The sequence below is a fragment of the Xyrauchen texanus genome, chromosome 50 (assembly GCF_025860055.1).
Source record: "Xyrauchen texanus isolate HMW12.3.18 chromosome 50, RBS_HiC_50CHRs, whole genome shotgun sequence".
NCBI classification, from domain to species: Eukaryota; Metazoa; Chordata; class Actinopteri; order Cypriniformes; family Catostomidae; genus Xyrauchen; species Xyrauchen texanus.
This window is the reverse complement of record NC_068325.1, coordinates 20,194,784-20,213,148: the sequence shown is the minus strand read 5'-3', so window position 1 is coordinate 20,213,148 and position 18,365 is coordinate 20,194,784. Positions and strand designations below refer to the sequence as shown.

The following is an 18,365-nucleotide window of genomic DNA, read 5'->3' as shown; positions in this document are numbered from 1 at the left end:
GCATCGGGTGCACTTACACTTACTACTTAGCCAGCTCCTAAATATTTTGTGAAAAAGTCTGGTATTTTTTGGTATGATCTCATATTTATGTTGTTATGTAATCAGTTGTGCATTATTATGCTTGAAGTGTTAGCCCATATGTTGCATCACAATGGTCAAACACATGATTCATCCCACTTCTGTTTGGATTGCGTTGACCTGTCGGTCTGAAAAGCATTTGCGTTGTTGTGACAGATGACTTCTGGGAAGCAATGTTGCTAGCAGAGCTAGTAGGAGGAAAATAAGGAACCAGGAAAACAAACAAACATGGAATGTCTAGATTCATATCTGCATCCTCGTTCTAACCAATTATTGGCCCCAGGGGACCACCATTTCACAGCCACTTAAGGGGCGTTCACATGGTCTGAGATTTAGCAGGGTGTGGACATGAAGCTGTATATCACATTTTGTAAGAATCGGTCACACGGTGGCGCTGTAATAAGCTAATTCGCAACCGCATGGGCTAGAATATATACGTTTCCCCGATTTTAATGAAATTTGGTATACAGCATCTACAGACCCTCTAGACATGAAGTTGACAAAATAATTTCTATTAGATTTGTTGTTCCAAAGATATAAGCCAATATATTTTTGGGTGTGGCTTATAATGACTAATTGGCCTGTTTCTTGTAAGCGCAATATCCAAACTGAACAAAATTTAAACACACGGACAAGAGAAGAAATTCATCAATTTGTGATGCTAGGGGGCGCTATAACAGGCAGTTAGGGCTTGAGGTAGGGTTAGGGTTAGGGTTTGAGTTAAAGCCCTGGCTCATTTTTCTGCATTCTTGACTGGATCACGTCAGGCAGACCGCATTGCCTTTCAAAGTATACTTTTATGACTGCGAGCAAAGGCGAACGCGTTCGACGTATGCCCACTACAACTCTTGGGACTGTCAATGGCCGGCGCATGAAACCACGACAACCGCAGCAGTGGGACGATAAAAACTGGGTGGCGCGCTGTCAGACCATCAGCAAATGCGTACAACCGAAGTATACTGAGGCCTTAAAGGTCAGGGTTAAAGTTAGCATTAGAGTTACCAAAGGCTAAACCCTAACCAACACTAAAACAACTATGTCGACGGCATCCACAGGATATTTTCTGTCTAATCTGATTATTTTGGTCCTCTCTCTCCATATATGTGCTTAGATAATTGCTGCTTGTGGCTATATTTGGCTAATTAAAAAGGCAGGTTATTTGCACCAGCATTCTATCCAGCTGTGAAGTAACCAGTGGTTTACCATTTGTAACCATAGTAATCACAAAATTTACCATGGTTACTACAACCTAAAATCAATAGTTCATATATTCGATATTCATTTGCAATGTTCATGGGATTGTAGTCCCTGCCCTCATGAAAGACGGTAAGTGCACAGACTTGTACTATTTGTCTTTATGTCCAATTTTCAAAAACGTTTTTGCCTCAAAACAAAGTTGGTGATGTTGTGATTCTCCTAGGAGCTGGTTGGTTTGGTTCATGGCTCACAACTCGTTTAAGAAAGATTTTATTAAAAGTCTAGGGAAGATATGAATGGGGAAAATACTTCCGGAACCCAGATGGCTGAAAAAGTGGGCGGGCACTGTTGCGCTCTATAGAGTCAGAGACTGTTTAGCCGAGACGGGCCACTTCTATTAAAACGAATGGGAGAAACTGAAATGCCCAGTGGTCAACAGATCTAGAAAGGAAGTCCCGCCTTACAGGTAAAATAACCTGTAAGGAATCACCTTTTAGATAGACATCGACTGTCAAACAACTCAAGAATGAGTGTGCGCATTCGGTCTTTCCCCATTCAAGTAGATAGGAGCTGCTCTTGCATGGCGCTTGTTTACACAGGAAAATAGCTGCCCGAGAGAGTTCCAAAGATGGCTGCCAGTGGACTGACCCTTTCTCTGTGGGACCATGGGTAATGCATTTGTTCACCATGAGTTCCGCTAACAAACGCAATTTTTAAACAATAAAGTTGAAATAACGCAGACTGATTTAGCAGAAGCATATACCATCGATGAGCAACCTCGGAGCTCAAGGTAGGTCAGTCTTAAAAGGTTTATAAGTTATTGTAACTTACAATTCGTCTATGGAAAACATTTATGTGATTTTAACTTTCAGAACCAGACAGCGCTATCCATTGGAAATTAGCTTGTCACTGGAAAAGCTACACTATTGTGAAAATAGCTAAGCTACTTTCACTCTGTAAGTTAGTAGTGTAACCCGTCCTGGTCGCCCCGCTCCGAACGGGACTCGAACCGGTGTCTCTGGCGTGGGAGGCGGGTGCGCTAACAAGGAAGCTAAAGGATACGGCCCCTAGTGTCAGTCGCTAGTCCACCTCTTGAGGTTAGGAGAGTGAGGTTTACACACTGCACAGCTAGCTCCCGTTACACTAGCACCACTACTTTTACTTAACTACTCCCCAACAATGAATATATATAATTTATGATCAGATTTTCAAATGCTATGGACCACCACTCGGCGACCTGTGAGTAGGCCACGCTCCATTACACTTAGCATTAGCGTACTTGCTAACGTATCGCCAACTTCAAATAAAGTTGCCTGGTGAAATAACCACATTTTGTGTAGTTTTAGAAAGACTTCCTTGTTGACAATACAAACAAACAGCTTAAACCAGCCTAAGCTGGTTTGCAAGTAAGTACATGTTTTGATTTATTACATTTGGAAATGTAAAAATGTAATTGGAAACAAGATGTTTGGTATGCTAGATCGTTTTTAATCTTCAAATATATTCAAATATGTCACATCAGATCATTTAAAAGGGTATACAATGTAAAACATAATACATAATACACGTAAACTATAATTCTTCTACTTTTAGTAGATTTGAGAGTTAAACACCCATGGTTATTATATTCAACATACATATAATTGATTTAATGGTGTCGAATAACTTCATTATTTACACAATCCGTTTAACACAAGAACTACCATTAAAAGATCATTAATTTCCCTTGTAACATGATGTATATTTATAGATGACACAAAGAAACTAGTTTTAAATTCGGTTTTTGAATAAATGATGGAATGTGTGAACTATCCCTGTAATGTGGAAAGCATTTAGATAATTGGTTTATATCTTTAGTTAGCTATACATATTGATGGGAAATGAGGTTCATCGTACTTCTTCTATACACCCTGGAATGTTTGATTTAGTCCGCCGTTTCGCCTGTAACACCTTGAGATACTCCACTTCTCTGGATCAACACAAGAATCAGGAGGATTGTATTTGAGATCACATGACAGACTTTACAAATCAACCGCAACTCTCTGATGTCTGACGTGCACTGAAAAACAGACAAGAAAAGCATGTGCTTTAGTGAGATATCTTTAGCTCGTAAACTACAGACTGAATGCAGAACTTGACGCTGAGACGTAAGTGTCGCTGTCTGTTACACTGTTATGGAGGAGGACTTTCAGTTGAGAACTACCTATAAATATAGGCTGTTCATATAAGATCAGCTGTTTATTATCTTTGCGCTTTCCTCTTCTACGTACACCAATATCATTATCGTCAATTGCGGCTTTTGTGAAACCAGGATTTGGCGATATAGTAAAAACATCTAGAGACTTTTTGGCAGTATACGGGTACACAAACATTTTGCGTCAATGATCAATTACTACCTAGCATTATGCATGCTATTGCTAGCTAAATGTTAACTAACTAGGATAATCTTACAACATAAATCAGTAATGCGACTCAAACATATGATGTAAAACTGAAGAAATGAATCATAGAGACACATATAAAATCGCAACTTAATTGGGTCATTTAAAAATAACTTGAAATTACATGAAGGAATCATGTTTTTGGACAAAGAATGGGTTTGAATTAATGCGCTAAACCAAGCGGTAAAAATATGATTCATGTGGAACCGATGTACAGCCGTGGCCAAAAGTATCGGAAGTGACATCAAGTTTTCTGCTTCAGTTGTTGTGGTGTTGATTCACATTGTTTCTAGATTATTGTGCAGAGTGATTTTAAATAATTGCAAACAGCTTCATTGGCCAAAAAAATTAACTTTATCACAAAAACCCAAATTTCACAGTTTTTTGGCCCTGGCACAAAATGACCAACTAACGTCATTTCACTAATCATATAATTTAATTTAATTTAATTTAATTTAATTTAATTTAATTTAATTAATTAATTTGACCAATTGTCACACATTATACATACATTTCTGCATATACATGGTGAAATTATTTATTTTTCACATATCCCAGTTAAGCTGGGGTCAGAGTGCAGGGTCAGCCATGATACGGCGCCCCTGGAGCAGATAGGTTCAAGGGCCTTGCTCAAGGGCCCAACAGTGGTGTCTTGGTGGTGTTGGGGCTTGAACCCACGACCTTCTGATCAGTAACCCAGAGCCTTAACCGCTGAGCCACCACTGCCCTAATCATATCAGCAGTACCTGGGAAAGTGTGAACGAGTAAAAGTCAGGTGAAATCACTCGATCATTCTGATTGGATTATAAGAGCAGACTGATTGCTATAAAAGGAGGGAAGATGTGCTTCCAATAATTGTGTTGTGGTTAGCAATGGTTACCTCTAAAGAAAGATGTGCAGCCATCATCACTTTGCATCAAATTGGCCGCACATGCAAGAAAATTGCTGCAAAGAATTTTGCACCTGAAAGAACCATTTACTGGATCATCAAGAAATTCAAGGAGAGAGGTTCAGCTGCAGTGAAGAACGCTTCAGGACGTCCCAGAGTGTCCAGCAGGCGCCAGGACGTCTCCTCCTGAGGAGTCCGCTACAGAATCGTGTCACCACCAGTGCAGAGCTCAATATCAGCAGCAGGTTGGTGTGAGTGCATCTGCACGCACAGTGAGGCGAAGAATTTTGGACAATGGCCTGGTGTCAAGAAGGGCAGCAAAGAAGCCACTACTCTCCAAGAAAATTGGATTGGACAGCAGAAGACTGGTGCAAAGTTATTTTCTCTGATTAAGCCCCCCTTCCGACCGTTTGGGGTATCTGGAAAATCGATAGTCCTGAGAAGAAAAGGTGAATGCTACCATAAGTCCTGTGTCGTGCCAACAGTGAAGCATCCTGAGACCATCCATGTGTGGGGTTGCTTTTCATCACAGGGAGTGGGCTCGCTCACAATCCTGCACAAAAACACTGCCATGAATAAAGAATGGTATCAAAACGTCCTGCAAGAGCAACTTCTCCCAACAATCCAGGAGCAATTTGGTGATGATCCATGCATTTTCCAGCATGATGGAGCACCATGTCACAAGGCAAGAGTGATAATGAAGTGGCTCGGAGATTATTACATTGAAATTTTGGATCCGTGGCCAGGCAACTCCCGGATCATAATCCCAAAGAGAACCTGTGGTCAATCCTCAAAATTTGTGCCCACAAATTGTGATCAACTCTGAGCACTAATAAGTCTTGAATGGATCACCATCAGTCAGGATTTGGCCCAGAAGCTGATATCCATTGCAGAGGTTATGAAGAACAAGGGCCAACACTGTAAATATTCACTCTTTGCATATGAATGTTTTTGCCAATAAAAGCCTTTAAAACTCTTTAAATGCTTATCATTGTTTTCCAGTATCCCATAGAAACATGTGAAAAAATAATCCACAAATACTGAAGCAACAAACTTTGCAAAACACAAAATGTATTTCACTGCCAATACTTTTGGCCACGGCTGTAAATTATTAAATCATGTAAATTCAAAGCACTGTTTTTCATAATCCTAATAATTCAAACATATATTTTTATTTTCATAATTGTTTTTTTTTTTTTTTCAATAAAAGCAATAAAAGCATCTTGGTCTTTACGCTGTACACACTGGATTGGGTAAATGCTTCACGCTGCAACTCCCCCAATGTTCAAGCCAAATCTACGCCATGGTATCAAAAGATGCAATTGACAGACCAGCTTAAATCAGCTAAGACTAGCAAACCAGCTTAGGGTGGTTTAACATGGGTTTTATTCAGCAGATACCTATAAACACAATGTTTAAAACGGGAGTTTTGGGGAGAAAAAAGAAAACGAATGTAATCATCAACCTTTAGACTTACCTGACCTCTAAATTCTTTAATTCTTGACATCTCCAAGAGCGCCCCAAACTTCAAACAGAAAGACATCAGGAAAGCCGAAGTCTCCCAGTACTGAGTCAAGCGCCTCTGCGAAATCATCCGGGTTCTTCTTGTCCTTCCCAGCTTCAACTATAGTGGTTGCTGTAAAGCACACATGAGATACGGTAAGGCTGCGTCAAAATGTTTCCCTCCAAACGAGGGCTTCTCAAAAGGACTCAAAATACTGACAAAATCAGTATTTGCCGCAGCTCTTGGCATACAAAGATAGTTCACTGTGACCACAGCAGTGCACCAAAAAGCACTTAAAAAGTATCATAAAAGTAGTCCATGCAACTAGTGTGCAAATGGTAAATGGTCTACACTTATATAGCGCCTTTTTAACCTTCAAAACGCTTTACACTGTGACTCATTCACACATTCACACACCAATGATGGCAGATCTGCCATGCAAGGCGCTAGCCTGCCATTGGGAGCAACTTGGGGTTCAGTGTCTTGCCCAAGGACACTTCGGCATGTGGAGTCGTGTGGGCCGGGATTCGAACCGCCAACCCTGCGATTAGGAACCACAGCCGCCCCAACATTATGCAACATTTCAAGTCCTAAAAGTCCTCCAATCGCTTTGAGTAACAGACCGACATAATCGACCCCTTCACTGAAGCTTGCGTATAGCCTCTGTTCATTTTTATTTTAGACAATCCTTGCAAAGTCAGTCCCTGGAGCCAAGAAATACTTTCACTAAAACTTGTGATGTGCATGGGAATCGTGGGGACGTTACCGAGCTCTTGGTCCCGAATCCCCATGTAGCTTTCTAAAAGGTCGTCAACCTTCCTGATGGCCTTGTCTTCAAACTCACTGGGCTGGAAGACAAATAAATGGAGATGTGTTGAAGTGGAGGGCCTTTGCAGGCAACTCTGTATTTGAAGTATAGTTCACCCAAAAATAAAATTCTGTCATTATTTACTAGGGTGAGTAAATGTTTTTTGGGTGAACTATACATTTCAGACTGCAGATTTCACACCCTGAACTCACCATTTCCTGGACCGTCGCTGCTCCTTTGGAACGCAGACGAAGAGTCTCTTTCCCGCTGACCATTTTGCCCTCGCTGGACTTGGGTGCTCGCGTTCTCTGGCCAATCATGTCTAATCGAAATGGAATGAAAATAAAAAACGTAACATTACAGTTGAATCAGTTCAGTGCGCTACTGATGGCCATCTTTTAAAGTGGTTACAAAAATAAGAAGGAAAACAGATTTAATCATCAACAGCAATTGATGAAAGCAAATTCCAATGTGTTTGAGTCCTCGTGGCTTGTCTATTAAAAACACGTGTGCCCTTTGTTGAGGTCAAATTCTATTAGGGATCCCTGCTGAAAAGTAGCCAACCAGATTAGGCTAGTTTTGGCTTCTGTTCCCCCAGCAGGGATTCAAGTTACATGAGAGCAAATATAGGCACTATTCCAAAAATATAAAACTCCATATATAAAACATGATTTCTAATTTTGTCAAGGAACTATCACATTTCATCTGGACATGCTAGCTAGCTACAAAAAAAGGCTAAACACACTAAATCTAAGGAGGTAATGTCTTTTTAAACATATAACGCTACATTGTTATTTGTTGGGAACAGTGGTAGAGCTAGGGGGTGGCCGTGGCCACCATGGACCGAAGCTTGGCCACCCCATTAGCCACCCCACAAGCAATTGCTGTTTTAGTAATTTTTTTGGTCATTTTTTGGCACAATTTAGTTCTTTAGAGGTGAAATCATCCCTGTACAAACTTAACATGTGCGCACACCAAGCTTGCCAAACCTCTCCGTCCCGGGTGTCATTGCATCCAACCCACCACCCCCAAAGTCCAACGATATAAAAATGCTGCCCAAACATTTCTGTGCCACCACAGACTGATCGCTTGCCCCTGCCTGGCCACCCCTTTGAAAAACTCCTGGCTCCGCCCCTGGTTGGGAAATGTAGCTTGTGAAAACAATTTAAAGTAGTTACACTACACTCAGTCTACTCTTTTGAATAAGTAGTTAGCTACACTTCAAGCTGCTAACAAAAAGTGGCTTAAAGCTACATAAGGGGGCAATATCATATCAAATATGTAATACCAGAGACTATTAAGCAGAGATGGGCCTCTTCTATTAAAATGAATGGGAGAAATTGAAACGCCCAATGGTCAACGGATGTAGAAAGGAAGTCCCGCCTTACAAGTCCAAGAGCAAGTTGTTTTTTAGACAGACATCACCTGTCAATCAACTCGATAACGCCCATAAGCTATACAAGATGGGAAAATTGTGTTTTTTGTAGCGTACCATGAGGTAAAGAAGCACAACTTATGATATCAGAATTGTCAGATTTGACATCTGATTTGAAATATATACTTTGATCGTAAACTTGACCAACAGTTTTGGAGATTTCGATATTTCCCCATTCAAGTAGATAGGAGCTGAACTTCCATGGCTGGAAATAACCTCCCGAGAGCATTCCGAAGATGGCCAAAAGTGGACTGACTCTCTAGATAGACATTGGTAATACTACATCGATACTCGTTAGGAAAAAGTAGCTTGTTACTGCTCTAAACGGTTTTAAAATCAGCTGTCAGACTCTTGAAAATAGTCCCAATTACAGTTTCAGGGGAAGTAGTTATCCCAACACTGGCCTGTAATATCGTCAAATTAGCTAGCAGACAGATCTAAGTGTCGTTCACCACCAGCCATCTTCCTCCATATGGCTTTGATCTACTCCCCTTTATGTACAAACACAGTGGAAAATTCTGTGTGCATTCGGGAGTGTAATTACCCACGATTCCCTCACAAAGGCTAATCCATCATTCTAAAACATCCAATTAGCTAATGCTATAATGATAATCAAAGGTCTTTCAATTATTAACAGCAGTAATTTGCTGTCACAGAAAGGAGAGGTTGGTATGCTCATTTTCGGCTTGTGCATATTAAGGCTAATTCCAAATTTGCCTTGGCTATCAAGCATGTCGGGGTGATCGCACAATAGAACAAGAGTGTGCGTGCGAGAGAGATGGGGAGTAGTGTTTGTTTATCAAATGCAGGGACCTGTAGGAGCAAAACAGCCATCTAATTATAAGCATTTACCACTTAGATTCTGTAATAGTAGCAAAAGAAATTAGACCTGTCTGTGGAGCAATTACAAGCTAATTTAAGAAGGGGCAGTAGCGCATTTGGTGTTTTAAAAGGAATATAAACAGATAAAACAACTGCAGGATACATCATTTGCATACATTAAATAATTCGGTCTGTTCCTCACACAAAGCGATCGCAGTGCCTTCAGGAGACCTGGAATATGATGTGCAAGAAGTACGGACTACTTTTTTGGTATCATCATTTTTGGCGCTCGACAGCATCAGTCGCTTTCATTGCGTGGAAATAGTAGCTTGGACATTCTGCGAAACATTTCTACTAAGACTCTTCTTGTTCCATGGAAGAAAGGAAAACACATGGGTTTGGAACGACATGAATGTGAGTGAATTATGGCATGTATGATGAACTAAATGATGTAATTTATAAACCAAGAGACAAAACATTAATCAATTGTGTTTAGTGACTCACCGGATTTCAGAGCTTAAACTTCCCAAACTTCTGTCTGCACGGGGGTTTTAATTACAAGGGGTGGATGTTAGTACGTCTCTTTGTAACCTGGGAACATTTCCTTTATAAATTACAGAGGAAAACGTGGCTTTCCGTTTGGCGACTGAATTCATGCAAAGTACAATTTCAGGAATTCTCCTCTTATGTCTTTATGAGTTAACTCCTATTTCCTGGACGACTATGTTCTGCCCTAAGGTCAATATAATGTAAGGTATCATTTTTTTTAAAGGACGTGTGTGCACTCACTGAAGACAGAATTGTTTGGCATTCATCACTAGCAAAGGATGCCATGGTTATAACATGTTTTAATGTAATACCACGTACAATTGTTTGTGGACATGTACCATAGAATGGTATTTTTTGCTAATAAGTTCCTTGGGGTGTCATATAAATACTATGGTACATCGATATGGTAATGAAAGTACTGTGATACCACCACAAAATACCATCACGGTATTATGGTAAAATTTAAAAACATCTTACAGAACAACTCAAACTCTTTGGCTAATGATAGCTAGCCGTTTTAGCGGGTAAATAACTAAGAACCAATAACTTCCGGTTCATTTTTTCAGCATAATTTACAAAAACGCAACAATACTGTAATGACTTGAATGCACAATTGGAATCCAATTATATGTGCCATATAAATATTGCAAATATCGTGATTTCAAAACATGATAGCATGAATTTAAAGTGCCATCTTTAATGTAATTAGCTGTTTTTTCTTAGTAACTTGAAGTGTAGCTAACTGCATCTAAGAGCATTTTAGCTAACTGTAGCTAAGGCATTTTAAGTAGTTTTAACTACTATTTTTATTATCTTGTAACTTGGCAAGCTCTGGTTTCGTGGTGGTTACAGGATGATAGCAAGTCGTTAGCTTCACTGTAATATTGAGGGGTGTTATTGCACAGTCTGACCACATGATGGCGCTCTACCTCTTCAGTACAGTTTAACTCGAGCAGCAAACGATATGTGTGCCAAAAAGACGTCGCTCATTATGTGTACTAAATATAATCATTCAAATGAAGTATAAACACTGCTTTAAAGTCGTTCATTTTATTGACTCACCGAACGCTTTCTTGGGCTCCACCAGGCGCAGGGTGAAGGGTGTTCCTCTCGGCTGCTCCTTCAGCATTTTAGCTACTTCATAATGTCGACATCCCACAATGCTCTGGTCATTAACAGCCTCAATGTGATCTCCAACACATACTGTTTTTATTCGGTCAATGGTGCTGCCTTCCTTTATCCTCTGAAAGAAATATATACATTTAAGAGATTACCATAATCACCTTTATTCAGGTGCAAAATATATGAAAATAGAGCAGAGAAAAGGGCTTTTGTTTCTAGTGTGAATAAATGAGTGTTTATTAAAAAATCTGAAGATCTAAGAATCGAAGATATTTAAAGATTATATGAGTCTTAAGATTCTAAGAGTCAAGGATTTAACAGATTCTAGATTCTTCAGTTTATAAGATATAAAAGATTGAGATATTAAGATAAAAGATATTATTATTAAGATTCTATGTTAATACGATTCAAAAGATTCTATGATTCTTAAGGTTCTATGAGTCTTCAATTCAAAAGATTCTATGATTCTGAAGATTCTAAGAGTCTATGATTCAAAACTTTATAAGATTTAAAAGATTCTATGATTCTTAAGATTCTATGTTTATACGAGTCAAAAGATTCTATGATTCTTAAGATTCTATGTTAATACGATTCAAAAGATTCTATGATTCTTAAGGTTCTATGAGTCTACGATTCTTAAGATTTTATGAGTCTATGATTCAAAAGATTCTATGATTCTTAAGATTCTATGAGTCTACGATTCAAAAGATTCTATGATTCTTAAGATTCTATGAGTCTACGATTCAAAAGATTCTATGATTCTTAAGATTCTATGAGTCTACGATTCAAAAGATTCTATGATTCTTAAGATTCTATGTTTATACTGATTCAAAAGATTCTATGATTCTTAAGATTCTATGTTTATACTGATTCAAAAGATTCTATGATTCTTAAGATTCTATGTTTATACGATTCAAAAGATTCTATGATTCTTAAGATTCTATGTTTATACGATTCAAAAGATTCTATGATTCTTAAGATTCTATGTTTATACTGATTCAAAAGATTCTATGATTCTTAAGATTCTATGTTTATACGATTCAAAAGATTCTATGATTCTTAAGATTCTATGTTTATACAAGTCAAAAGATTCTATGATTCTTAAGATTCTATGTTTATACTGATTCAAAAGATTCTATGATTCTTAAGATTCTATGTTTATACGATTCAAAAGATTCTATGATTCTTAAGATTCTATGTTTATACGATTCAAAAGATTCTATGATTCTTAAGATTCTATGTTTATACAAGTCAAAAGATTCTATGATTCTTAAGATTCTATGTTAATACGATTCAAAAGATTCTATGATTCTTAAGGTTCTATGAGTCTACGATTCTTAAGATTCTATGAGTCTATGATTCAAAAGATTCTATGATTCTTAAGATTCTATGAGTCTATGATTCAAAAGATTCTATGATTCTTAAGATTCTATGAGTCTACGATTCAAAAGGTTCTATGATTCTTAAGATTCTATGAGTCTACGATTCAAAAGATTCTATGATTCTTAAGATTCTATGAGTCTACGATTCAAAAGATTCTATGATTCTTAAGATTCTATGTTTATACTGATTCAAAAGATTCTATGATTCTTAAGATTCTATGTTTATACTGATTCAAAAGATTCTTTGATTCTTAAGATTCTATGTTTATACGATTCAAAAGATTCTATGATTCTTAAGATTCTATGTTTATATGATTCAAAAGATTTTATGATTCTTAAGATTCTATGTTTATACGATTCAAAAGATTCTATGATTCTTAAGATTCTATGTTTATACGATTCAAAAGATTTTATGATTCTTAAGATTCTATGTTTATACTGATTCAAAAGATTCTATGATTCTTAAGATTCTATGTTTATACTGATTCAAAAGATTCTATGATTCTTAAGATTCTATGTTTATACGAGTCAAAAGATTCTATGATTCTTAAGATTCTATGTTAATACGATTCAAAAGATTCTATGATTCTTAAGGTTCTATGAGTCTTCAATTCAAAAGATTCTATGATTCTGAAGATTCTAAGAGTCTATGATTCAAAACTTTATAAGATTTAAAAGATTCTATGATTCTTAAGATTCTATGTTTATACGAGTCAAAAGATTCTATGATTCTTAAGATTCTATGTTAATACGATTCAAAAGATTCTATGATTCTTAAGGTTCTATGAGTCTACGATTCTTAAGATTTTATGAGTCTATGATTCAAAAGATTCTATGATTCTTAAGATTCTATGAGTCTACGATTCAAAAGATTCTATGATTCTTAAGATTCTATGAGTCTACGATTCAAAAGATTCTATGATTCTTAAGATTCTATGAGTCTACGATTCAAAAGATTCTATGATTCTTAAGATTCTATGTTTATACGATTCAAAAGATTCTATGATTCTTAAGATTCTATGTTTATACGATTCAAAAGATTCTATGATTCTTAAGATTCTATGTTTATACGATTCAAAAGATTCTATGATTCTTAAGATTCTATGTTTATACTGATTCAAAAGATTCTATGATTCTTAAGATTCTATGTTTATACTGATTCAAAAGATTCTATGATTCTTAAGATTCTATGTTTATACGATTCAAAAGATTCTATGATTCTTAAGATTCTATGTTTATACAAGTCAAAAGATTCTATGATTCTTAAGATTCTATGTTTATACGATTCAAAAGATTCTATGATTCTTAAGATTCTATGTTTATACGATTCAAAAGATTCTATGATTCTTAAGATTCTATGTTTATACGATTCAAAAGATTCTATGATTCTTAAGATTCTATGTTTATACAAGTCAAAAGATTCTATGATTCTTAAGATTCTATGTTAATACGATTCAAAAGATTCTATGATTCTTAAGGTTCTATGAGTCTACGATTCTTAAGATTCTATGAGTCTATGATTCAAAAGATTCTATGATTCTTAAGATTCTATGAGTCTATGATTCAAAAGATTCTATGATTCTTAAGATTCTATGAGTCTACGATTCAAAAGGTTCTATGATTCTTAAGATTCTATGAGTCTACGATTCAAAAGATTCTATGATTCTTAAGATTCTATGAGTCTACGATTCAAAAGATTCTATGATTCTTAAGATTCTATGTTTATACGATTCAAAAGATTCTATGATTCTTAAGATTCTATGTTTATACGATTCAAAAGATTCTTTGATTCTTAAGATTCTATGTTTATACGATTCAAAAGATTCTATGATTCTTAAGATTCTATGTTTATATGATTCAAAAGATTTTATGATTCTTAAGATTCTATGTTTATACGATTCAAAAGATTCTATGATTCTTAAGATTCTATGTTTATACGATTCAAAAGATTTTATGATTCTTAAGATTCTATGTTTATACGATTCAAAAGATTCTATGATTCTTAAGATTCTATGTTTATACGATTCAAAAGATTCTATGATTCTTAAGATTCTATGTTTATACGAGTCAAAAGATTCTATGATTCTTAAGATTCTATGTTTATACGAGTCAAAAGATTCTATGATTCTTAAGATTCTATGTTTATACGATTCAAAAGATTCTATTATTCTTAAGATTCTATGTTTATACGATTCAAAAGATTCTATGATTCTTAAGATTCTATGTTTATACGATTCAAAAGATTCTATGATTCTTAAGATTCTATGTTTATACGAGTCAAAAGATTCTATGATTCTTAAGGTTCTATGAGTCTACGATTCTTAAGATTTTATGAGTCTATGATTCAAAAGATTCTATGATTCTTAAGATTCTATGAGTCTACGATTTAAAAGATTCTATGATTCTTAAGATTCTATGAGTCTACGATTCAAAAGATTCTATGATTCTTAAGATTCTATGAGTCTACGATTCAAAAGATTCTATGATTCTTAAGATTCTATGTTTATACGATTCAAAAGATTCTATGATTCTTAAGATTCTATGTTTATACGATTCAAAAGATTCTATGATTCTTAAGATTCTATGTTTATACGATTCAAAAGATTTTATGATTCTTAAGATTCTATGTTTATACGATTCAAAAGATTCTATGATTCTTAAGATTCTATGTTTATACGATTCAAAAGATTTTATGATTCTTAAGATTCTATGTTTATACGATTCAAAAGATTCTATGATTCTTAAGATTCTATGTTTATACGAGTCAAAAGATTCTATGATTCTTAAGATTCTATGTTAATACGATTCAAAAGATTCTATGATTCTTAAGGTTCTATGAGTCTACGATTCTTAAGATTCTATGAGTCTATGATTCAAAAGATTCTATGATTCTTAAGATTCTATGAGTCTACGATTCAAAAGATTCTATGATTCTTAAGATTCTATGAGTCTACGATTCAAAAGATTCTATGATTCTTAAGATTCTATGAGTCTACAATTCAAAAGATTCTATGATTCTTAAGATTCTATGAGTCTACGATTCAAAAGATTCTATGATTCTTAAGATTCTATGAGTCTACGATTCAAAAGATTCTATGATTCTTAAGATTCTATGAGTCTACGATTCAAAAGATTCTATGATTCTAAGAGTCTACAATTCTAAAGCTTCTTGATTCTTCTGTTTATAAGAATTTTAGATCAAAATTTATACGATTTTAAAGATTACTTTAAAAAAAAAAAAATTTTATTGTCTTAAAATGTTCTAAGATTCCAACATTCTAAAGTATCACCATTTTCTACCAATAATTTTCTATATTAAAGTCTCTAAACCTCAGAAACTGTGAAGCATCTGAATCAATTATATTAGGACCGTTCACTTTTGTCCTGACACGTACTTTAATGAAGGCATATCCTGCTCCATTATCTGTGATGGTCAGACCGAGGGCATCTTCAGTTTTAATGACTTCCACCTCTTTGGTCTCTCCCCTCACATGAGCGAAGATAAAGTCCTCCAGTCCGATCTGACCTCCTAGAAGTTTCTGCATGTCTACTTTGTGGGAATTCAGTGTGCAGAAAAGGATCTTGGGCAAAGAAGAACCAGACAATATAAAGAGCCATTCAAGCAGAAGACCTGATTCAGTGAAGTCACGTACAGGACATGTGTCAGGAAAACAGACACCTAAACCTTCACCGGTGTTTCCATAGTCCATTCAGTCACACACAGGGCTGTACAGTCGAGAGCACTGTGCTGTTTATTGGTGTCATGATAAATAAATAACATTACTTGCATATTTGGTCAAATCAAATGAGCATTCACTCAGGAATGTTGTATATTCGTATAGCATCTGTGCATTTGACACATAAGATCAAATGTTCTAGGACTAAATGAAGAATAATCATGCAGATTTTCAGCATTAAAGTTATTGTCACTCTTGATTTAATCTGTAATGATCAGAGTAACCAGAAATATTCTCAACTTCACACGTGTATGAATGAAAGTGAGTCACATTTAGTCATATAAGTGCCACTGTGATATGAATGTATAGATTCTTACATAATCCAAACTACATAATCATTGAACCTTTGACCCAAACTGATATAAACATAACATGATAATTTCAGTGTATAGCCTTGAACTCTGAGTGGTAAAATGTTGTCCTGATAAAGGTTTCTCAAGGACGCCAATATTTGGTCTCATCAAGGGCACTGTATTGTTAAAATCCCACTGATAGAATTGACACATTGTGTAAGTTGATCTGTTGATGTACAAGAAGGGACAAAAGAATGATCATATATATAAGCATCCCCTTCTAAATGTCCATATTTGACCCCTATTTCCTTTTTCAAATCAACCATGCATAACGTTTCATACAAGCAACATCTCCTTGGAAGACCCCACATCCCAAAAAGACAAGAGAGGCCCAACCGCTCACTGTACCTCAGACGCTGAGATGTTGAAGACCTGTGCGATCTTGGCGTAGAGTTCCCTTACGTTGGTGAACCCGTGAATGCGGCCCGTCGGACTTCCGTGAGCCAGTTGGGTGTGGAACACTAACTTCGGCCTAGGACACGGAGAAGGCCCGGATGGTGGAGCTTCTTGGGGCAGCGGTGGTGCTGATGGTACCACTCCTTGGTTCTCCTCGTCTCCCAATGAACCAGTGGAGTCCTGAACATCTGGACTCATGGCTTCTCCGTTCGGCATCGGCTCCTGGTCGCACGACGTCTTATCGGAGTTTTGCTGCATGTTGGACTGCGGCATACGCAACTGTTGGGAGTTGGGGCTGGTATGATAAATTAATGATGAGGGTTGCTAAGCAACGCTCAACAGGTGAGCGATTTTGGTCCCTGTTTAGTGGAAACCCAAAACCACCTGGGCTAGAGATCTCATGGGTGACACTGGAGACCAGGACAGAGTTCTTAAAAAAAAAAACCCAGATATATCACACCAGCCAGACAGCTGAAGTGAAGCGACACAGCTGAGGACGTGGAGGCCATCTGGCGGAGCTGGCAATGGGGCAGATCGTCACGCTAAAGTCTAAAGAGATGGAACTTGTGTACTCTGTGTATATGGTTTGGGGTTGTGAGCATAAATGTAGGTTGAATGACTAAAAATGGGATTTTCTTCATGGTAAAATCTTTCACCTTCATGTCATTTTCAAACCAGGGCCGGTACTATGTTTTCTTTTTTTCTGGGCTTTAGGGAGGGCAATAGGTCTCTCTTTGTCTGACTGAAGGGTTGTTTCACCATCTGACTGGATGGGTGGGGGGTCGGGGCACAGGTATATTCCCAACTATGTTTCAAACCCATTTACTGTGGAAGAATCATGTTAAAAAAAAGAACCATAAAAGTTGTACTTCCAAGCCTTCTGAAGTCGTCCGACAGATTTTTATGAGGAACAGACCAAATTGAATTGGTTATTTGTTAATTATCTTCCCCTTCAAGGAATAAATCCATTCAAGTTTGCGTTCATATTAAAAAATGCCCTAGATTTGCTTCATTGAGGGCATTTACATGCACACCAATATGCTGATCATTATAATCCAAAAGTGCAACATGAGACTCAGGGCCCTATTTTAAGAGTGCTAGTGCTAAGCGCAACTCTATACCATAAATCATAAGCGTAAAGTCAATGGGGATGGCCGTGAGGTTTTAGTATTTTATAGCATGCGCTAAGTCTAGGCTGAATTTAGTGAAATTGTACACACAAAGTGCCAATTTAGTGCATCCTAATAACGTCAAATTACACTTATATAATCAAAATAACAAAGTGGTCCAAAAAAATCATACCAAATCCAAACATTTCACTCTCTCCAACTTCTTCCACCAGCCCCAATTTCTGTGACTTATAAATCAGTCTAAGACAACAGGTGGAAAAATACCAATACAGATTAGATCATAAATACAAGTAAATATAAACATAATTATAATAACTCAAAAATAAATCATGACCTAACATAAAACGAGGATGATAAATATTTCTGGTTCCAGCAGACTAAACTAAAGCAACCTAATTGTGAGATGATGGATAAATTAGGTGTATGCCTGGCTTAGTCTAGACTTGCCTCCGCATCTGAGACTGTCAATCCGCGCATCTTATCATGTGGCTTGTTGAGCGTGTTAACGGAGATGTAGCGCAT

The 18,365-nt window shown here is 36.6% G+C and overlaps 1 protein-coding gene across 1 annotated transcript; it reads right to left on the bottom strand.

The window, feature by feature from the left end:
* Positions 1-69: 69 nt before the first annotated feature.
* On the bottom strand, positions 70-16,929 carry gipc3 (GIPC PDZ domain containing family, member 3). Its single transcript, XM_052124070.1, has 7 exons — positions 16,666-16,929; positions 15,623-15,808; positions 10,786-10,966; positions 7,130-7,239; positions 6,876-6,957; positions 6,083-6,241; positions 70-3,334 (listed from the first exon to the last, which is right to left on the bottom strand). The coding sequence occupies exons 1-6, from the start codon at positions 16,927-16,929 to the stop codon at positions 6,099-6,101; spliced, it is 966 nt and encodes a 321-aa protein (XP_051980030.1). The 3' UTR covers positions 70-3,334; positions 6,083-6,098.
* Positions 16,930-18,365: the final 1,436 nt, after the last annotated feature.